This window comes from Micrasema longulum, unplaced genomic scaffold, assembly GCF_059751315.1.
Source record: "Micrasema longulum isolate JH-2025_06_02 unplaced genomic scaffold, ASM5975131v1 h1tg001282l, whole genome shotgun sequence".
Taxonomy (NCBI): domain Eukaryota; kingdom Metazoa; phylum Arthropoda; class Insecta; order Trichoptera; family Brachycentridae; genus Micrasema; species Micrasema longulum.
In genome coordinates, this window is record NW_028278469.1 from 125,095 (window position 1) to 148,920 (window position 23,826).

Sequence of the window (23,826 nt, forward strand, 5' to 3'; positions counted from 1 at the left end):
TGCAAATTTATGAATTATTTGGTGTTCTGAATGCTCCATATAACTAAATTTGACCACAAAATTTTTAAAATAACATGAAAACATTACTTTAATGATGTTTTTATGGGTGGTCCAATGTTATATTGATATTTAAGTAACCTAAAAAATCTCCCCGGGTAACATTGAACCATTTTTTTTAATACTCTTCTGATCCAAAGCATTAAAAAAAACATGAATTTGCGTCGATTACCCCAAACATACTTACTCTTGGGCTCGAGCGGTGGTACCACACAAATAAATTAAAAAAAATTGATTAAGCTTTTTTTATTCTTTTAGAAAGTAATCAGTCATATATAAGTCAGGTTTTTGTCCAATGTTATATTGAATTCCAATGTTACCCGGAATGACTGTACAAACAATAGACAACAAAAATAAATGTAAAAATACATAACATCAAATAATAATTGAAATTAAATGAAATTTCAGCATTAATTGAAATAGGCACTGACAGAAAAAACTCACTAAAACCTGATAGCGCCTATTTAACAGAAAAGAGAAACTTACCGTAAAATATTAGAAGGAAGATAGAACTTAATAACTAGAAAAATTGCAACAAAATAATCAAAATATTAACAAACATAAGAATCTTACTAAACTTGTATATTTGCTCCTGATTTGCGATTTTTATATTTCTGGTTGGTATTTTCTCACCTATGGCATAGGTTAAAGTTGGTTTAAGTAAGAGTTGTATGATATTTTTTTACAGAAGCAGAATTAACACGTTCACCTCTAAGTGAATTTCAATTACTAACATGTAGGTAAGTCAGTCGCCAATATACCGCTAGTTTCAATTAAAACTGCACACTGGGGGATGAAATTTAATTATTTTAACTGAGTTTCGAAATTAAAAGGTAAACCTAGTTGAACATTTTACGACCAGGTATAATTTTGTTTTGTTTCGGATGAAGCTGCTTTAAAAACTAAATAGATATCGCACATCCGATAAAATAGAGTCATAACTCCAAAAAAATTATAAGCACACATAATAAATGATTGATTACTTTAATTAAACAGTATTCTCTACCTTCCGTTACAAATACAAGAGTTACTAGATACTCCACCCCGATGCTGCAAAAAAATCAAAAACATTCGGTCAAAGAGGATTGGCCTACTACTCAGTTAAAGTGTACAATCTACTTCCATTATCCATAAGTACAATCAATAAGTTCTCACAATATAAAATTGCTATTAAGAAATGGATAGAGGAGGTGGGTTGCGCACGGATCGATGAGTGGATCAAGCCAAATAGGTAAAATGTATGCACTGTTTATGATTTTTTTTAAATTGGTCTATATAAATTGGTTATGTTTTTTATGAAAATTTTTGTTTTTTATATTAATAATAATTTGGTTGATTGGATTGATTACGTTTTTTTTTATTGATATTATTATGTTAACTTTGTTAAATAGCTAATCTTAGGCATGTTTCACATTTTGCAAAATGTTTCCCTCGGCACGGGACACCCCGGTGAGGGAACATTATTCTGTATAAAAAATAGAATACAAACAATGTAAAAGTATAAATAAATAAAATAAAAAATTACACTTTATATACCGTATTTCAATTATTATAACAATTATTTTTTGTATGATATTCTATTATTTTTGTCTGGATTATATTTGTAACTAAATATTATGTTTAATTTATATTTCGTTATTCCGTAAAACATTTCATTTATTGTATTATATTTAATAGGGAAGTATCACTTTTTTTAAACATTTTTAAAGTAATAAAAGTCAATGAAATACTGCCTAGGATATAATTTTTCTAATTATTAGTAGTCTAACACAGACGCGGCGAGTCACTCTCTCTCCAGTAGCAATCACGCCAGTCACAAGAACTGTATACTATAGGTGCATGTGTCACCGCAAAATGGCCGGGCGTAGGGCAGCCGTGGCCGGCGTACGATAAGCTCCTAGGGAGATATCGCTGCCTAGAGATCTCTTGTAGGGTCGCTAGTAGGCAGCACTGGCAACTGCAATCCTGAAGCAGGCAACCAGGTCGTTAGTCCGATATCGCTCCTTCGGCGGGAACGACGTGTGTCTTCCGGGGAAGTATCCGGGGGTCCAATTATCCAGGGTCCAAATTCCAGAAAATATCCGTATTCCAAGTCCAGGGGGTAGCGGTAGTCAAATATTCCAGTTGGCGAAGAGGTCCGGTTGAAGCGAAGTCGGGAAGCAAAGAGACAAAGAGTAAAAGCTCTCAGTGGTGTTGACGAATGACTGATTTATTATTTTCCCGGCGGGCCTATATATTTTGCCACGCGGCGCCGTCTAATAGCGGGCGGGACTAGGCCGCCAATCACGCGGCGAGAGAGATAGCGAGCGCATTCGCTCTATCGGCCTTTCTCGCGCCACGTATAACCACGTCCCCCTTACGCTACCCGACTGCAGTTCGACACGGACCGCATGGCGGTTAACATTCAAACAGAAAATAATTTGTATGAACCAGTAAATGATATGGTAGACAGTTAAATAATCTTTTTTTTTTTAAATCATTTTAATACCTTTACAAGCTTCGGTATGGAAATGACCACCCCCGAAAGCTAATAATGCTAGTCTTTATTGGGGGTAGTACCTCGCATACACATTTCGAAGTCCCTATTCTGTAAATATATTGAACGCCCCCAGAAAGGGCCGCTAAGTTTTCATATGCGGCGTTACGTCGGCTACAAGTGGCATAAAAAATATTTTTAATTTGTAATTTTGAATTCCCGCAAAAATGATCATTTTATTGGCCACGCCCCTAATACGTCACGATTCATATGTATTTGTTCCTGCCTATTCAAATTTGTTTAGAACATTGTCACGAATCTTGACGTCACAACTACCAAGGCTAAACATCTTAAATATTTTTCTACTGTACTTCCGAAAACATTAGATAAAACTGGGTGCTTTTCAAAGTCTTTAGGTGGTTCTAGTTCCCATAATAAACCATTTATCAACAAACAAAAAAAACGGTAGACACACGTCAATGGTAAATATCTATAATGTGTAAAAATAATTACACTAGTGCCATAATCCTGGGAGAAGATAGGGGGTATGGGTATACGTTTAAATCAAGAAAATTTAAAATGTAGGATTCTATTTAGAAATGCATGAAATATAATTCGATAGACCCTAATTTGCAAGGATATCTATTTATAGACAACAAATAGATAAGTATAACTACATTACCAACCATTAAACTTCAAAGTAAGTATTTTTTTTTTATTGACTAAAATGGTGGAATTGAAAGAAAGGCTTTAAGGAAGGCCTGTGCAAAAAAATGCTTTATCGGTGTATTTAATATATTTGAAGCAATCTCTTTGGTTATCATCAATATTTAACTTGCAAAAACTTTACGTGCCACCATTGTCCTATCGTTAGCGTTGTTAAATCATAATGAGATTATATGAACGGAAATAACGAAATGTAATTTAACAATAGCATGAAAAGTGCTATTTACATTAGCATGCTATTGAAATGATGAAAATGGCATTCATTTCATCACTAGTTCGTCTAGAATCTGTTTTGGTTACAATTGTTCACTGTACTGACTCAAAACTGTACTTATGTTTGCTTTATACAATACGTAGGTAGGTAATTCTTTCATTATTCAATTAATTCCATTATTCAATATGTCAACACATAATGGGTAAAGGTACCTACTATTTTTTTTTATTGTAGCCAACTTCATGCAGTCTTATTTTCATTCCTCATACCGATTTTTTGTGCGTATAGATATCTTTCCGAAATAGTAATGCAGATACTATTTACCAAAACGTCTATTTTCTTTTTCAAAACCGAAATAGAACCTACTAAATTCGGCGACCTTTGTTTCAACAAATCAAGTTATAGTTATTAAGCCCTTAGTCTCAGGCGATAGTTTGTGGGCATATTTTTGCCTGTCATACCTAAACAAGACTATTAACTCAGCTCCTGGGGGGACTGAGTCATCTTTTCAGTTCTCAGTGGAGTAATTCTCATTCTGCGCGTTTATGTCGCGGGGGTGGGCACATTTCACTTCTGTAGACTGGAGTGTTTAATAGGTGGCTAAGTTTGGATGAGGACCCAGCTTTGCGGGGTATAACGCGATCCTTTGCCCTGGGCTACTACTGCTAAAATCTCAACGGCTGTAATGGTGGAGATGAAACGTATCAGTACGGCGGAACAGGGGAAAGGGGCACAAACATTTCTCTCAAGCCACCTGAACATACTCCGGTCTATGGGCTATTGGGAGACAGCGACGATAGGCAGGACGTTGTGTTAGGGATGGCAGTGTAGGAACAATAGTCAACGGTGGCGTCCTAAGCCCTAGTTAGCAAAGGGGGTTACTGACTTGGCATCAGGACAGGTGGCGACTAGCTGTAAAAAACAAACCAACGACAAATCTTTTAGTCCGACGTGTAGATTGAGGACCAGCAGGGCAGACCCCCAAGTAAATGCGACATACAACCACGAACCAGGAGAAAGATGAAGTTATAGTTATTTAGGTGATAGATTTGTTACATTTTTTGTTAGTCTCGTCATAAAACATTTAAACTTTCATTCGATGACAGCTGTGTCACACTATTTTTATTTGAACGTTTTTTCTAAAATATTGTTTTATTATTATTCGTGTTCTTACTAATAATGGTAGCTTTGCATTTTTCTCTTCTTGAGTAAAGGAAAGATTTTTTTTTTCAATTGGGGCTATTCGCACATTTGCATTTTACTGAATCCCTTAAATTTATATATAAATATTTAAAGAAAGGATAGTTTTTATAAATTGTCAGTTTTTTTTTAATGATCTTTTTTTGATTGAGGCTTATAAAGAGGAAATAAAGTTTGGTTTTTGTTTTGATCAACGTAATTTGTGTATTTTTGTTGAGCCATGTTAACGTTATTTGTAGTCATTTTATGAACATCTTAAACCAGCTGTGATATCCCCCCTCCTCGTAATTCGTGAGAGTGAGAATGCGCTGTTGCCAAACGTCATTTTACATTACCGAAAATGCTGTCTCAAATGCCATAAGTAGTTGTTGATTTCGTCGAAATTTCATAATATTAAACGTTAATAAGATAAACTGTCGTATAATTGAATAGAGAAGCGTTAGATTCTTGTGTAGTGACTGAATTTACGCCGGGCAGACGATTGAACATAAAAAAATACTTTATTGGAACATTGAAAATGTGTGGAATGTGTCTGTGGAGTAGTTGATTCGAGATGCATTGGTTAAATTTTAATTTGTTTTTCTGACAGATGAGTCTGTGAATTCTTTAACGTGTAATAAATCCTTGTTAAAATGAATGGTTCAGTGATGCCCACCGCAAATTTCACAATGGGTTCTTTAGGAGTGTCTGCCGAAAGGGCAAAAGAGTTTCAAATGGAACTATTGATGGAAAAACTGAGGACCAAAACATCACAACATAAATCGCTCGCCGAAACTTCGAAAGCTGTCCGTATGGCGATGCTGGTAAGTAAAAATAACAATCGAACCAACTTTTAATAAACTCAAGTGACTTTTATTGTACGTTTTACTTATGTCATTTTATAATTAAGAGTTAAATATCCAGAAATATTTTCTTGTTTTGTATATTTATATAGTTTTATATTTACACCTAATGATGGGATACCTGAAACTAGTGTTATTATATCAAACTAGTGTGTGTTAAAAAATTATGAAGTGTTTTATTTTGTTTATATTTAAAAAAACCTATAGCTCATATTTTACATTTTCACTATAGCTTATTCCAAGTCTTATTATATGTATATTGATATGTAACTCATCTATGTCCAGGGGCATTAAGAATACATTTTTGTGTGTGAAATAGAACCAGAACCCTCGACAGATGTTTTCGACTTTTTTCGCCTGTCATCCTTGAGGTCCTGGGTTCGATTCCTGGCAGGGTGGATAATTTTTTCCTGAACTGGCACCTGAGGGTGGGGCTGATCACCTTACCCTCCTTTAACAGACTACTGAAATGTGCTGCATTTGGTTTACATGTATTTTTAAATTGTATTGCTGTAAAATACTCGATCGAATGCGGAAATAAAATTGTGGTATAAATGAGTTCGAACCTCGGACCTCTGATCCTTGAGTCCGAAACACTACCACGGGACCATGATCCAGTTTCATACCTATTTAAGTTAAGTTCGTTGCATATTAATTTATGTAAGTACTTATAGCTTGTCAAAAATAGTTGAGTGCGCTAGTGTTCTTATGGATTTCAAAACAGCAGTACAAAAATAGAACTTCGTGACCTTATTTCAACCAATCACAAAACAAGTCACTTAATTTGGTGCTGCCAGCGTTGAAATCAGTTTTACTTAATTTCAAATTTGACTATTTTCTACCTAATTTAGTTCACAATGCAAGTTTTTAAAGCCTACAAGTTTGTTTACTTAAGTTCTGTGTGTGTAACAAGTTTTTGGTTTAACAGGATAAAAGATGGGCTCTGGACAGTGCAGATCGGGCCATACTGCAGAAATGTTTAGACAGTCTGCAACATTCTATAAAAGTTTGTTCGTTACAAAGTTTAGTGGAAAGATTAGAGTGTCTTTCAAGACAGCTTGGGTAAGCTATTTTCCTTTGTTTTACCGACATATTACTGTTGCATAGACAATACCATAGTTCAACATTATTTTGAGTTAGTTCAAATGTTCTGTATACAGATACTGGATTTCCCCCCTAGGGAGTTAGTTATCAAGATCATTAGATTAGATTTACATATTCCCTTATCAAAAATGTTCAACAGAGATGGTGAACAAAAAGGCTTACCTATTTTGTTTGATCTTTTTCTCTGTACAATTAAGCTTCATTTTGTCTCCCTATTTTTAAGCAATTGATAACTATTTAGATCTGGCTTAGTTTCATTTTGAATCATTTTCAGGCTTAAGTTTATGGTAGGGGCATCTGGGGTTGACCTGTTTATTTCTTCTGACGTGTTCTATCTGGAAATTCTGCTCGAAGCAAGCGGCACTGTAAAAGATGTCAAAATTCACCACGAAGGAAAGGTAATTATTTTTTTATACAGAATAATGTTCCCTCACTGTGTCCCGTGCCGAGGGAAACATTTTACAAAATGTGAAACATGCCTTAAATTAGTTGTTGAACAATATTAACATAATAATAATTTTTAAAAACGTAATTAACTAATTAACCTAATTATCATTAACATAATAAACAATATAAACTAAAATAATCATAAAAAACATAACCAATTTATATAAACCAAATTTCATAAACATTACACACATTTTACATATTTGGCTTGATCCACTCATCGATCCGTGCGCAACCCACCTCCACTGTCCATTTCTTAATAGCAATTTTATATTGTGAGTACTTACTAATTGTCCTTATGGAAAATAGAAGTAGATTGTACACTTTAACCGAGTAGTAGGCCAATCCTCTTTGACCGAAGGTTGTATTAATTTTTTTTTAGCAGCATCGGGGTGGAGTATTTAGTAACTCTTGTATTTGTGGAAAGAGTTATGGAAGGTAGAGAATATTTTTTGTGTCCATATAGTAACATGTTTATGTTATATGAACATGTTTAATGCATATTCAAAGCTTATGCTAAAGAAGAAATTGTACCTTTATTAATAATAGACCCTATGGCAATGTTTTTAAGAACTGAACATATGAAAAAAAATTAAACGAATAAACCACTGTTGTACAGGATGCGGCAGCATAATTTGCTGATTTAAAGGGTTAATAAAACGGAAGTTATTATAGTAATCATTTCAATTATTCCTTCTCGTGTCGATCAACTCTTTCCAGCGTAGCGATGGATATGCTGGTTATTGTTTGGCGAATATTTTCCTTCAATTGAGGAAGGGTCATTGGACGGTTGGTGTACACGATGGATTTGAGATACCCCGCAAGTGGCTAAATCGGTGAATGCGGTGGCTACTAAAGATTGCTCCTCGGATAGATATGGCGCCTAGGGAAGTGTTCCCACAAAACTATTGCAGTTTGCGGCATGTATGCCAAGGCTCCATCCTGCTTAAACCACCCATTCCTAGCTTCAATTTTGTCAAGAATTGGTAGAAAAAATCTTCGATCATGACCAAGGATAGCTGTAACTTGCGTACAGAGCGCCGAGGAGATTATTCAAAAAGACTGCTTCAAGTTTTGGACTGATCTCGTGGGCTGACTATCTTCTCTTATTCACACTTCCATTTTCCTTGACTGTCCTTACCTACATAACAATCAATTTCTGGGCGGGATCACAACCTCAAATTAAATTTAATTTTTAGATACGTGTTCTTACCTTTGCTACACAATGTATAATTAAATAACTTATCTGTATTCTATTTTTTTATGTATGTAAATTTGTGTTTTGTATATTGATGTGTTATAATATTTTTTAATAAATGTAGTGATTTTAGTATGGAAGAGAATTGGAATTTTCTAACAAGTCGGGACATGATAGTAAAAAATTACGCTATAATGAAGTTGTGTATTGTGGTGTATTAAATAAAAAAATATAACTATGGATTTTTTTTTTTAATTCTTAGATGGAGCAGCAATCATGCTCCGAACTGGTGTCCTGCATCAGTCGAGGAGACTTTGCGGACTTCACGGCGCAGCTGGAGGGTTTGACTGCCGTGTACCAGCTGAACGCCGAGAAGAAGGTGAAGAGCCGCGCTTTCGGGGCCCTCAGCGCTCTCGAGGCTGACCTGGCTGCGTTGGGACAGATGCACGCTAACAAGGACCCCTGGGCCGCAGTACTCAAGAGCCCCATCGGGCTAGTCCAAAACAGAAGAGGAGGTAAAGTTCAATCGATAGATATCGCGAAAAGGATGTAGGACTCCAGTACCTCACAGTACACATATCATTAAAGGGATATGATAAAAACTACATTTGAAACATTGAGGTTATATATTTTATAATTAAAATACAAACCCTTTTGTTTTAACCGCTTATTGCTTATTTAACCTAGCCGGATCGAAGAGGGAGAGTCGAATCCCCCATAAATCTATTTTAATTCGATAACTCAAGTATTTAATTTTTGTAATCTTGAAAATAACATAATGAACCATTTTCCTTTTCTTGTATTAAAATCATTTAATATTTACTTTAATAAACCATAAATAATACAAAGATCGATTTCACGCCATCTACATTAGCATTCGGCGAGCTAATAATAAAATACACAAATTAGTAAAAAATGTGTACGCGATAACATGAATAAATTATTGCACTATCATAAACAAATCCAACTTTTTGGTTGTTCAACTAAAGCTGGCATGTTCGCATAACTCACACAAATTCATTTAAATCTACAAGATGTTGATTTAAAAAAAATAATTGTTTTAAATCTTAACCAAATGTGCTATTTTTATTATTTATCAATAATATTTTTTTCTCCAATATAATTTTCTGTACATTTTAATTACACTGTATTAATTATTATTATAATGAACACAAAATATTTTATAAAAAACATGCTTGTTTAAAAATAAATAAATATATGTCACTATTATATTTTTAAAACGGGGGTTATATTCAGATTCAGGAAGTTAATACATAAGAATCAACAAGAATTGTGTCAAAGCTTGAAAAAAAATTAATATTGCAGACCAGTTTTAGTGTTACCTCTTTTTGCCAGAAAGAAATTAATAATTTTGTTTTTGTAAATTGAATGTATCGACATAATATATGAGTTGTATTTATTGCCAATCTTGTGAATTCTATTATTGTATTGCCGATTTGCAGACAATATAATTTTATCAAGTCTGGTAAATGTGTTCTAGGCCACGCGATGAGGCTCACCTACTTCGTGTCACCTTACGACGCTGCCCGTTGCCCCAATGGGATACTTACAATGGAAGATATAATCGCAGGCACAGGACTTTCTGCCCAAGTTCTACTGGAGTCCGCAGCAGCACACAAGCTACAGCTGTCTCCCCTCCTGTCTCGCAACCAAAACACAAAGTATGATTCTTTCATTTTTATCAAATTATGTATCTACTTTTTTTACATATTAAGTTTTAATAAAACGCAGTAATAACGCATAGTATCGCGTAAGATTGACTATCATAACTTAAAACAAAATACATACAAACACACGTGAATCGGATTGTGGTCCCGTGGCTAGTGTTCAGAGGTTCGAACCCTACTCTACCCCAACTTGATTCCCATTTCCTAATAGTAATTTATTTACAACTCGTTGAAAATGGCCCCAAAAATCAAAATATTTGGGTAATAAGAATGCAAATATTTCCGTATTTAAAAAAAATATATATATGCATATCCGGGCAGACAAAGGATACTGTTCTGTGTGTGAATTGGAATTAGAATCGAACTTTTGACTCGATACTTGCTCTCGGATAAAAATCCTGGATAAGCAAGTTAAGTGAGGGATAATTCACCCCGATGTATAGTTGTTGGCATATTTCCCTGCCACTCTTTAAGTCCAAGGTTTGTTTCCCCGCTGGCACCTGAAACGCAAGACTGATCATCTTACCTTCTGTAACAGAAAAAAATGTCAAAACGCTGTACCAATACGTTGCCCTATGCACCAGGCTACAACCGAAATATCTCACCCGATTCTTAAATATCATAAGCATAAACTTAAATCATGTTTTTCTTTGAAGCATATTTAGAAGTTGATTCTTCGTTGAAGTAAACAAATAAATATAAACCTAATATATTAATATTTACAGCATTAACTTTGTGGTCAAACATTTTACTAAATGTTATTAAATATTTCATTATTTAATTTATTTTTAAAACGGTTGAGAACCCCTGAGCTCTTATCGGGAGACAGTTAGTATTATACCTAGGGCATTAAATATACGTTGCAACAATACTTTATTTTTTTACCTAAGTATGTTAAGTATTAAAATCACAAAGTTATTATACAGAACGATGTATTAAACGACTGTGTAATGTGCATAGATATATTTTTATTATATTATTTCATAATTTTGTAATAGAACACTGTTGTGTAAAATGTATGTTTGTTTATGTTTATAAAATGCATTTGTGCCGTGTACACTAATTAAATAAATAGATATATAAAATAAATCAATATTCAACCTATTAAGCTCATCCCCTCCCTCCATCCTCTCTACCTTTTTTCAACTATTTCTCAAACAACATAGAATATTTTCATAATTTAATCAGTGCATGTGCTTATTAAAATGCATGTCGTGCTGGTTTTATATTTTTGTGCAACAACTATTATGGTCAAGGTGTATAGTGGGTTTTCCATGTTGATTTATTTGGTGTCCTGACGAATAGACGGGTACGTCTCGAAATCGGTAGACATAGAAAAGTCGGTAAGTGGTTGTATACAAATATTTAATAAACCTAATACATTATAAGCAAGATAAAAAAATATATGTATGGAGTGCCCTATGTACCACTAGGTGCAGAGCCGCACTTGTCCAGGATTCTGGTTCTACATGTTATACTCACAGAACTGTATTCTTTATCTGCCCGGACCACCTTTTAATGTAAAAATTGAATAATGGTGTGTATTTTTTCAGTGCGCCTATTTACGCTCCCCTCACGGCCGCCAACAGCGCATCCCTGCCGGCGCGCTTCGTCCTCAAGCTGTCTCAGCCCATGGCCGTCTGCGGCGCGCTGCTGGGCATGATGGGCAGCGGGGCGGGGGCGGAAGGGGAGCCCCCGCAGGTCGCGCCCCCCTTACCGCAGGATATGCAGCCCCTGCTGGCCCTCATAGCCAGGCACTCGGCCGCCGGGGATATCAACCCCAGCAAGGGACTGTTTGTGGTAAGCTGGTTGTTTTTCGTAGTAGAAGCATCAGTCGAGATATAAGCTCACCGACTAAAAATGACAAGTTTACGTTCGACAAAAAATAAAATTATTCGTTCAGTTCACTCCATACAAATTTGCATGAAAATTGCGATTAAGGAAAAATTAACATCCTTGTAAGACTTTTAATTGTTCTTACAGCTAAGGCGTTTTTTATTGTTTTCTTTCTTTGCATTTTACAATACGTATACATATGTTACAAATACAAAAAAAATACTATAACATAAACACAAAAAAAAATACCCCACAAGCATGGCCTGTGCAGGTATACATTTTATTTTAAATTTAAATAAAGGCTATAGATATCAAAAGATAAAAAGTAAGTGCTAACATTAGAACACAATCGAACACAATTATGTGTTCACGTGTTACATATAGAAATGGTTGTTTGTTTGTCATCATCATCATTCCCTTTCTGCACCTAATGGTGCATAAGGCACTGCATTGGTTCACCAATCGCAGAGTATATTGATCATTTGTGTCCTTTTTTTTACCTTTCTGAAAAGGTCTACTGTAAAAATGCCTTTTTAAATAAATATTTAATGTCAACCATGTCGGGAATCGAACCCGAGACCATTACACTAAGAGACGTACAGAGTTTGTTTATAGTAAACTTTACTTCTTTTTCCTTTCCTACTTCATATACCCCGTTTGCCTATTTTGCGCCCTTAGTATTAATGATGTTTTTTTATATTTTTTATTCCTCAGTCTCTCCCTGACCAGAGCCAGTGCTACTTCCTGACCGAGTCCCGCGGGCTGGAAGGCTGCCTCGTGAGCAGTATCCCCTTCACCCACCCCGGTCAGGTCCCTGCCCTGATGGCCCGCCTCCGCCAACAGGCCCTCTTCAACGCCCTCATCTCCAGCTGCGTGAGACCTAACAGTAAACAAGGCACGTATATTCCATTTCTCGCGCACTCCTTATGTAAAAACCTTAGACTAAAACTACTCACATGCAAAGATAAAATCTGGCGAGTGGCATTTAAATATCATTTTTAGCATTTCGTGACTTATCTGAATACACACCCCAAACAGGGAACGAGGTTATACAGTGGTTTAAAAAAAAATATATAACAGAATTTGGTGAGGTATTCAAAACAAAATACTTTTATTAGATTAAATTCTACTTTTATTATTATTATTTCAATTTTTTTTAATATACATACATTATCAAATTAACTTAAATATTTACAAAGTTTCCTTATATACTAACAATAATTGCTGTTTAATAATATGGGTTTATAATGGAGCCAATAGTTTATGGGTAGCAAATATTTAGGATTTCGATATGAACCAAGATGAGTAAAGTAATGAAAAATCAATTAGGGTATACTGAATGCGTTTTACAAGGTACATTATGCGTATATTGCGAAAGCCTTCGAACTACATTGGTGTTTTATTGAATCATGTATTAAATGAAGTTTTTATTTATATTACAAGAATTTTCCTTAAATACCCCCCCATAAACTATTACCACCATTAAACACCTACATATATCGTTAAACAGCATTTATTGTTAGTATATAAGGAAACTTTGTAAATATTTAAGTTAGTTTGATAATGCCCTAACAAGACGAAACGTGTCACATTATATACTCTTGTATATTAAAAAAAATTGAAATAATAATAATAAAAGTAGAATTTAATCTAATAAAAGTATTTTATTTTGGATACCGTACCAAATTTTAATATGGAATCCTACCAATTAACAGCATTCACAATAAATAAAATTTATATATTTGTCAATAAAATATCAACTTATTATTGGCCTCTTGTAAGAATATTTATCTGGATGAATTATAGGCCATTTTACCCGCTGCTAAGATCATCAGTTTTAGAGAATATTTTTTTTATTATTTCTTTTAAATCTCCAAGTACAATGAATAACTACTTTAGAAGACTCATTGCTAAAAGCGGTATCTTCCATCCTACCAATAAATAGACAGACTGGTCAAAAAAAGAATTGGTAAAAAAATTGTATTAAAAAAATACCATTATGAAAAATCATAAAACCTCATATTTACAATCCTCAATTTTACGTTTTCCGCTTTTTACACAGAAATGTTCAGGACCATCATACATTCTCATACAAATATTCCACCCAATTAACGTTTTTTACATTTTTCATCACCCAGTTTTACTTTTAAAAAAATTCGGAATTCCTTTGATGTGTCAAAAAAGCCAAAATTATGTCGTAATAATGGTGCCGCGGTCCGCGCGCCACCGCGTTTGCCATACGAATGAAGAATAAAAACAGGTCAACAACTAATAAAGGATAAATTATTAACCTAAATTCAAAACAGGTGCAATGTAATTGACCTTTTTGTTTAAGTGTCTTCCTTTATGGTTAGTTTTAGTTTTCATTTGAACAAAAAGGTCATATTGACTAGCACAAATCATGATACGCAGTTGACAAAGGTTTAGGAACAATAAAGTTTTAGTATTAATAAGTTGCGATGTTTAAAACATAACAATAAAAGTATTTAAAGTTATAAAAATATGGTTTAAAAAGTTGTCATAAAAGTGTGAAACAATTTTCAGCGATCTATGATAGTTGTTTTTAGTGATGCCATAGAAAAAAAAGTGATACCGTATAAATAAAATTTCCCAACATTTATGGGAAAAAATATTGTCTGTTATTTTATGCAAATTCTAAATTTTATTTTCGTTATTTTTTATTTACACATAAAATAATTTTAACATGCTGTTTTTAAATCAAATAAAAAAATAAATTACACAATATTTGAAAAAATATAAAAATGTTTATAGTGAAAACATTGAAAATAGTAAAAAAAAAATCAACAATCCCCAATTTTTATATCTTTTCTGGAAGTATATGTACACTACAGTGTAGCAAAATAATTTTATTTTTATGTAATTCCTATTTTTTCCATACATTTTTCATTACCTCACTTGATCGTTTTCTTCAGTTTTACACTTTTTATACTTGCTCCCTTGAAAAACGCAAAAAAGGGGTTTTACTATAATGAAAAATAACAGCTGTTCTTTAATGGGGAAGATAAAGCTTGCATGTATAAACTAAATAAAAGTACATTTATCAACAATATTTTGAGTTCGTCCAAATGTTTGTAGACAAATAGATTAAAATATAGGCGGAATGGTGAATGTTACACAGTGCGTAAAGTGGCCACTTAAACCAGCCAATGACAGGTCATAAGCCCTGTAGATGCCTAGACTTCTATATTACCTTCTCTAAAATGTTCTTCATCTATGTTGTAATATTTTAAAGTATGTTATAAATATTAAATAATGAGGAATGTGGGATCAGGAAATGGGTTGACGGAGACAGAAAGAGGAACCAGGAAGAAAGAATAATTAATTTTAAAAAAAAGAAATCTAAGTATAATACAGTAAAGTTTCGGATGCTTCTTGAATGCGGCAGCGAAGGTGCATTTTTCACATGAAATGGTAGCTCATTCCAAAGTCTGGCTGGCATCTTGAACAGAAGAGGGACTGCTAAAGAATGACGAGCTATGTCAATAAATTTTCTTCAATTGTATTTATATATTTTTTATTTTCAATTTTTTTTTCCTTATTGCATCATTGTTTCACTGGAATGGCAAAATGCTCGTATCCTTTTTATTTTATATTTGTCATTTCAGACGTGGAGTCCACGGTGATGGTGGAGGTGTCGGCACTGTCCTGGCAGCACATTAGCGTGCTGCTGGAGCGGCCGGGCGGCGGGGAGCCCGGGCTGGCGGCGCTGGAGCTGCGCCTGCCCGAGTGCGGCTCGGCTCCGCGTGTAGCGCTGCACGGCGCGCCGCCCGCGCCCGCGCTGGAGGAGCGGCTGTCTCGCGTGCTGGCGCGCACGCTCAGCGTGCCGCAGGTGGTGCGCGCACTCGCCGCCCGCTGGGAGCGTCCGGGTTTTAGTCACGCCGCGGCCGCGCCCGACCCCGGGGGGGCGCCGCCGCCACCGCCGCACCCACCTCCCCACCACCAAGGTACCACCTCACAATCTAACAGTTTACCCATTTTTTTTTTTTTTTTTATATATGGACCGTGTCAGGTTCAATGCTAAGGTACTCGGAAAAAAACGTTTTTGTTATTCTTGGAAATGGGATGTTCGATCACTGATTTTGGTTTATTACCTTTATGATTCCAATCACCATTGTTGCAAAGTCCAAGAACAATGGCGCGTTATTACTACTTTTAACGACAGTGTGGATATCTGTTAAAGATATTCCATCTTTCCTGCATTCTGCTTCAAGATTATGGCGTTGTAAACTGAAAAATGGGCACTGAAATAACAGATGTTCGATTCTCTGTAAAGAAATATCATCGCATGGACAATAGTCGTCATTCCTCAATTTTTATAACTTTTCTGGAAGTATATGTACACTACAGTGTAGCAAAATGATTCCTCTCCAGCTGTCTCCTTCAACCTTGCGTCACACGAGCTTTCGATAGTTTCTATACCCCACGTTGGGATATTGTCGTCAAATGTGACAAAATTGTTGAAATTCGTCTGTATCGAGTCTTAGCCAATCATCTTCAGAAACCTTAACTTGTTCTAATTGTCACTATATCTTTCTTTCTCTTTCGAACGTTCTGCGCATTAGAACATACACTAAATATTAAAATATGTCAAATACGCATCGTAATTCAAACGATGATTGCGGTAAAATGGTGGATAGAGAAACGATCGATGCGATCAATTTTTGTATGTTTTATATGAAATTATTTCGGAGTTGGAAGAAATAAACGACACATCCGGGAACACGATTATTCGAGGAACGATAGATAGAGGTTTCACTGTACCACCACGAGTATTGTAGAGATATAGAAGTTCCAACAATCTTTTACTTAACGTACCTGTCCAAGAGCACAAAACAATATTTAAAAAATCTAATCGATATTAAAGTCCTTGTTTTCTTGTTTACTTTTTTAGGTAACAACTTTCTAACAGATAACCAAAGCCTGTTTGGGAATCAGGACGGAAACCTGGTGAACATGATGGGGAATGGCAATGGTATGGGAATACAGAACTCCCAAACTTCCTCTCACTCCATGATGTCGCAACACCAGGTTGTGGAGGAGAAAAAGACTTCCAAGAAGAGGAAAGCCGATGAGGACACTTGGTCAGCAACCAAGAAACCCAAATCTTCGATGCGGTGCGAAGTACTCTTGGAAAGTTCCTCTAGCTCCTCTGAAGCCGGAGACGAATCCGATGATGAAATTCCCGCTCAATCCAATTCATCCAACGACGAAGATGATGAACAAGCTGCTTCTCCTTCCTCTCAAGTCGGCTTCGGCTCAGATTTAGAACTGTCCGGTCTCGATCCTGCCGAACTGATGATGGGATCCTCCAATGATAACAAAACAAGCGGTTCAGAATTCGATCATTCGGGAGAAGGAGAAATGAATGATCTTCAGGATGTTGATGAAATCATCAGGTAAGAATAATCTCTTTATCAGTTCATTTAACCATGCATCGATGTGTCAAAATGAAGATATTAATTATAAAATCTTGATTATCAGATCTGCCAGCACCCCTTCGAAGAGTGAATCAAAAAAGCACAAGCAAAAAAATCGAGATCATCGAAGCGGAAGCAATAAACTCAGCGCTACGTCCATACTCATGGAGTTGGCAGAAGGTGCGGGACTCGCTGGATCTGTGAGCATAACTCCTGTCTCCGGAGCTCTGCCCCCATCTTCCCCGAGCTTCTCTTCCGTCCTCTCCGGAATGTGTCTAGAGCGCCGTCCGGGGATCGAGATTATCCCTATCTCTCCCACCTCCCAGCCTGCTCTTCCCAGCTCCATCACTATCACCCCCATCACGTCGTCTCAAGCCAAGTCTATGGATGAACGCCATCGGAGCGAACGCAAATCTGGCTCTTCCAGCAAGACTTCTAGAAGCGGCAGTGGCGATCGGAGCAAAGACAAGAAAAAAAAGCGACGACGGGAAGACCCCATGGGACCTCCAGAAAAACTTCCAATCAAGCAAGATCCCCTCACCAAACCAGTCTCAGTAAGCATTAAACCTGCCGATGGATCTCACTCCCCTCTTTCAATCAGATCTTCATCCCCAAATACATTGATCAGAAAATTTAGCCCAAGTCCTACTCACGGACGATCAGTTTCCATCACGAAAACTGGAAGCACTGGCAGTCCAGGCAGTGTGAAAAGTATGGGCAAGCCTTCCGGATCATCGAGTCATCACAATAGTCCCAGGCACTCCCCTGTACCGTGCAGTCCCAAGCACACTTTGGCGGGGTACTCGAGCCCAAAAAACCACGGCACGTCCTCGCCGAAACATAGCTCCGGTTCCGGTAGTTCGGGCAAACCGAGCATGTCCACACTCAAATCTGCAGCTAGTGGGTCGCCATCGGGGAAGTCCGGTGGTAGCGGATATGAAATTTCCAAGTTATCAAAATCTTCGGGAAAAGAGAGTTCGTCGAGTTCCTCCAGTTCTCGTGATAAAGAAAGGAAGTCTTCAGGAGGTTTATCGTACTCTAGTTCAGGGAGTAGTAGTCCAAAGCTGAAATCGTCTAGTGTTAAACTAAAGCAGCTAGATTTATCCGTCGCCATCGGTGATGGGCAAACTTTGTCTACATCCGGTGACAATCTTATTTCCCCTGGCCTAGATCTCAGTAAATCTGCCACCAGCAATCAGCTTAGGAATCGAAAGGGTTCTTTAAGTGCGGTCATCGATAAACTTAAATCCGCCCAGCATTGTGGATCAGAAATGGAAATGACCCTTTCCAAGTCCTCCTCTTCTACAAGTAGCAATAAAGAGCGTACCAACACTAGCTCCAGTAAGCTACCAGATTCAAAAAACTCTAGTAGTAGCGGTGGGTCCAAACTGAGTGACAGTAAGACACAGGAATACATGATCAAACCAAGTTCTGATGGAATGAAAATTACAATAAACAAAACCAGAACCAAAGAATCCAGTTCTAGTTCGGGTGGATCCAAATCTTCCAGTTTTAGTGGAAGCACTACTTCTGGAAATGTGTCCACATCTTCTGTCAAACAATCTTCTACCAATGTGCAATCTAATACCGGAACAGGATCTCCTAAAACCCACACCGGACTAAAGCCCGGCGTAATCTCAGGTCCGGCTTCGAAAAAACCTCAAGTTTTGCAATCTTCTAAAACTGGGACAACATCCAGCTCTGGAAGTGCTTCGGGATCTGGAAGTCCCGGAGTCAGTGGAGCTAAAACTAGTTCCAGCTCTTCCAGTATATCCGGTAGTAGTTCCAAAGTGCCATTTACTAAATCCAGTTCCAGCTTATCTAGTTCAGCTCCCGCAAAGTCATCTTCTAAAACTTCAACCGGTTCGCCAAAAATGTCCAACTCCGCCACTGATCTGTCCAAAGTAGGCAGAGATAGAGAGCGAGAAAAGTCTCGTAATATGAAAAGTAGTTCATCTTCTGGAAACAGCAGCGATAAATCTATATTCTCCAGCAGTAAAAGCAGCGAAAGGAGATCCAGTCCGGCTCCCTCGAGGGACGAATCGGACGGAGCTTTTAAAATAATATCGCAGCACAGTAAAGAACAAAACTTCACAGTAGAGGGCCTTATCAAGTCATTGGATACAAGTAAATATCAAATACCTAAACTATCAGCTAGAGCATCTTCTGACGATCCAAGCAAATCTAAAAACTCTTCCTCAAATGATAAATCCACCACACTAAATGCGACGCAAACAGACACGAGCAATCGAAATGAAGGAACAACTAAATTACTAGATTTCATGGGAAGACAACAAGACAAGTACACGTTCCAACACAATGCCAATGCTAAACTACCCGATCAAAATCAAAAATCTCAATCCTCGTTGCAGTCCTCCAGTAAACCGGCAATGAACTTGTCGTCCAGTAGTCCCAAACTGCAGTCAAACCCAATTCCTTTGTTGACCAAAGTTTCAGATTCTATTGACCAACCGACAAATTTTTCTTTAAGCGGGCTGTCGAAATCGCAATCCGATAGCTCGAAAGAATCAAAATCGGACGCCAAAAATTTAGAAGGATCGAGTAGGTCTAACTCGGGATCCAACCTTAAAGACGAGACAGCTGCTCCAAAACTAGATTTTGCCAAAACATACCCTGCCATTACGGTGTGTAGTGCGGAAACAATCAACCAGTCGGTTGCCAAGCAGCTAGAGAGTAAAAACTTCGCCGTATCACAGATGAAAGGGAGTGAGGATTTGAGAAAGTCAACGAGTATGGAGCTCGGAATGAAACCGCCTTCGTTGGCTGGAAAACTCGCTTCGGGTTCGGAGAGTGAAATGCTGCTGGATTTTTCTTCCGGCAAATCAGGGGTGGACAAGGGCAAGCTGCAATCTGTGGCAGAGCGCGCGGTGGGGAGCGTCCGGCGCCACACTCCACCCCTGCTGCCGTCGCACTCTCCCTCCTTGTCCGTGCACATTGTCAAGTCCCCCGCCCAGTCCCCGCTCCTGCCCTCCCCCCACTCCAACTCCCCCTGCATCACGGACGACGAGCTGATGGACGAGGCCGTCGTCGGTCCCGGCAAATGAGATTTAGTTTTCTCGAGGCTAGCTCGGCACCTTGTGAATGAATACTCCGCTATCCGAGTCTTGTATAAACAAATTATTACTACGAACAAAATAATCTTACCTTGTAATTAATTTCGGTGAATGTTGTAGATTTAAGTGAACTTCTGTTATGAAATCGCTGGGCTAGGAATTCGGGACATCGGAACTGATATGTATTAGGACTACGTGAATTATTATATTTTAGAATATGTAATATGTACCTTACAGTGTATTCATATACCCTAATCTTCAAAACTTTCAATCATACCTGTCTATATTATTATTGATGCTATTCTCGTAATATTTTTCAGTGACATTGTTATACAGTTGATTTTTAATCATTTCTCAGTTTAAAATGTTAAATTCAATGGTATGCCAAGTATACCCTTGCCTGGAATCCCTTTATGAAATTGTACACAATGACTGAATGTACGTATTAAATTAAGTCTCTTTAAAAACTGTTTTAAATTTGCTGAAATAAAATCCCACTTACGGTACCTACCGTACCTACGAGGGTTGTCTTTTAAGTTTTGCATAATTGAGCTCGAATAAAACAGTCGATAGCTTTTAAGGCTTTATTGTGTTTCGAAGTATTCTCCAGGAAGATTACTACATTTTTGTGTGCGCTCGAACAAACTTTGAAAGCAGTTATTCCACTCGTTTGTTGGTACAGTCGAAATTGCGTTTTCAAAGGTGTCGACTGCCTCTTCTGGCAGCGGAAACCTTTGACCGTGCAGTCTGTCCTTGATTTTCGGAAATGTAAAAAAATCATCAGGACGTAGGTCGGGACTCTACAGAGGATGGACTAGCAATTTGATGTTTTGTTGCTCTAAAAATTCAACTGTCTTGCAAACTTGCATTATCTTGGTTGAGGATGATTCGTCGTTCGGGGTTGGTTTTTTGAAGCTCAGCTCGGCGATTTAAATAAATAGTTGTATACCAATCCTGCCGATTGGTGGCCGAGTTCTTTGATCTTGCAGAGGAATTTTTGCTACATGACTGCTTTTGAGACAAATGTCGCGACCATGTTTTTGGACACTCTTCGAGAACGGGTGACCTTTGTCAGCGTTTCTTCACCTTGGAAGACCCAAACAGAGGATTGGCATTTATTTTCGGGTTCATATGAGTAAATCCATTGTTTATCACCACTGACGAAGCTATACACATTTTTAGAGTTTCCTGCGTTGAAGCGTTCTAGAGTTTTTTGACACCAATTGACTCTAGCGTCTTTCTGTTCTTCGGTCAACAGATGCGTTGTTCAATGGGAAACTAATTTTTTTCGACACAAGTCTTCATGCAATTTTTTTTCAGTTGAGGTCTTTGAAATGCCCAATGATGGCTCAATCTCGCAATATGTCACATGTCGATCTTCCTTGATGAGTTTGTTCGTCGACGTTTTCCTGGGTGACTGCTGTTTTTTGTGCACCTTTCACGTTTGAATTTCCCATACCGAAGCAAAATTGTCAATTTATGTGGAGCTTCATTGCCGAAAACAGAAACCAACTCGGCTAAGCATTCTTGTTGAGATAATTGTCTTTGAAAGTTTGCTAAAATTGCCGCGCGAAACTTGTGAACTTTGACAATTCGCTGTATTATTATTATGGATAACTTACATAGCGCCATTTTCGTAATATAATACCTCAAGGGCGCTTTACAAAGTGATTATATAAAGACTGTATGTAAAGCTGTAGCTACAACACTATATGTATCGCACTGAAACTTTGGATTTAGGTTAACTAAAGATGGCGGTTTCTTTTTAACAGTTTTTAACTAATTAGTGGCGCCCTCTATGTCCCTGTGTGCAAAACTAAAAAGATAACCCTGGTACATTTAAGTAAATATTATATAAATTAAAATTATAAATGTGCCTAATGAATTATGTAATTATATTTATGCAGTACATAATGTTTCATATCCTTAGCTGAACAACTACATTTTAGTAGTCAAAAATCTACTTTTTATTTATGAAAAATTTCCATGTTCTTTTATTGTATTTGAAATGGTGCTTGAAATTTAAGTATGTAAATTTGGAAAATATGGTGGCTAATTGAGTGTAGATAAATAGGAGAGTTTGTAAAATTAATGGAAGAGAATAAGAAAATGTTTCATTCTGAAGACTGAAATAGTTTAAGTTGATTAAATCCACTTTTCTGTTTCAAATCACATCACTGCTTATTAATTACTTTTAAATGACTGCCACGTAAATTACTTCACACAAAATCATTTTTTCCTATTTCCATCAATGATGTGTAAATATTATATTTGCGTAGATGTTTATGTTGATGCAAGGTACGGTGGTAATTCATAATATTCAAAATAATGTTTTACGTACTGCAAAATTTACATTATGTAGGTAGCCAGCCTTATGTAGGTATATAGCTGTCTCTGTAATTTAAAATCCCCCTTTGATTTTTTTTCCCTGAATATCGTCGCCGTTCAGGCCAATGTCACTAACCCGGAAAACACCATTTTGAGAAATCGCATTTTGAAAGTTTGGAGACCAAGGAAAAAACTGATTTTTGTATTTTGGAGGTTTTATGTATACAATATAATTCATTCATGTCTTTTTTTATAAATTCCATTGGTAACTTTTTTCAAATACATTTTCATTCATTTAGAAGGTTTTTAATGTGGCAAGGTGGCTAAAATTTGGTTTAGTGGATTTTAGTTGTTTATTATCTAAAAAATGCAACCAAAACGAGTTAGTGGCAGGAAGGAAATATTACAAATAATTATTAAATTTCGTGCTTAAAAATATGTTTGATGTAAAGAAATATTTTTTAACATGTTTTTTATTTTATGTTTTATTATACAAATTCCTAAACTGTCTGTAAATTCTATCTGCCTTTAGTGATTTAGGCTTGTTGAGATTTTATTGAAAGTCGCATCACTTTTTTTCACCAGCGACAAATAATTTCAATTTACACAACCTTTTTCTAACTAAGTAACCTTGATACTGGCCTCTTATAAAACATAATTTTACACTTTGAATGGTATATTCAACTCAAAACTGAACTGAATGGTGACGATATCTCTGCAATATATCTATCTGTATACACATTCCTAAATACATTTTGTATTTCATGTGAATTATGTATTCATGCAAACACAATTAATTATTTTATTTATTATTGTAAGATTTTATTTGCTTATCGCTTAGTACAAATGAAGAAATTCTTAATATAATTTCTCAATACATAGTAATATAATCTACGTATTTATATTTGCAAAGTTGATGCATGTAAATACATATTATTTTACTTTTTTATTTAGTTTTAGTTAATAAAAATGTATTACAAAAAAATTCATTGATGATTTATCGTGCCTTATGAAAAATGCACAAGTCAGAAAAGAAAACACTTATTTATGGTACTTATGAATTTTGTTTTTTCTATGGTTAAAGATTATTAAAACCGGGGTGTTATAATATAGTTTGTTGAACAGCAGTAAAAAAAAAACACACATGTTTCGTATTTTATATTGATTTTTACGTTAAATACATGAATATATTTAATTT

At 36.3% G+C, this 23,826-nt stretch overlaps 1 protein-coding gene across 1 annotated transcript; it reads left to right on the plus strand.

The window, feature by feature from the left end:
• Positions 1–4,972: 4,972 nt before the first annotated feature.
• On the plus strand, positions 4,973–22,123 carry MED1 (Mediator complex subunit 1). The gene is made up of 10 exons (XM_088234777.1): positions 4,973–5,476; positions 6,444–6,577; positions 6,894–7,017; positions 8,527–8,779; positions 9,766–9,946; positions 11,506–11,752; positions 12,503–12,683; positions 15,415–15,753; positions 16,701–17,205; positions 17,291–22,123. The coding sequence occupies exons 1-10, from the start codon at positions 5,306–5,308 to the stop codon at positions 20,289–20,291; spliced, it is 5,136 nt and encodes a 1,711-aa protein (XP_088090903.1). The 5' UTR covers positions 4,973–5,305; the 3' UTR covers positions 20,292–22,123.
• The last annotated feature ends 1,703 nt before the right edge of the window (positions 22,124–23,826 follow it).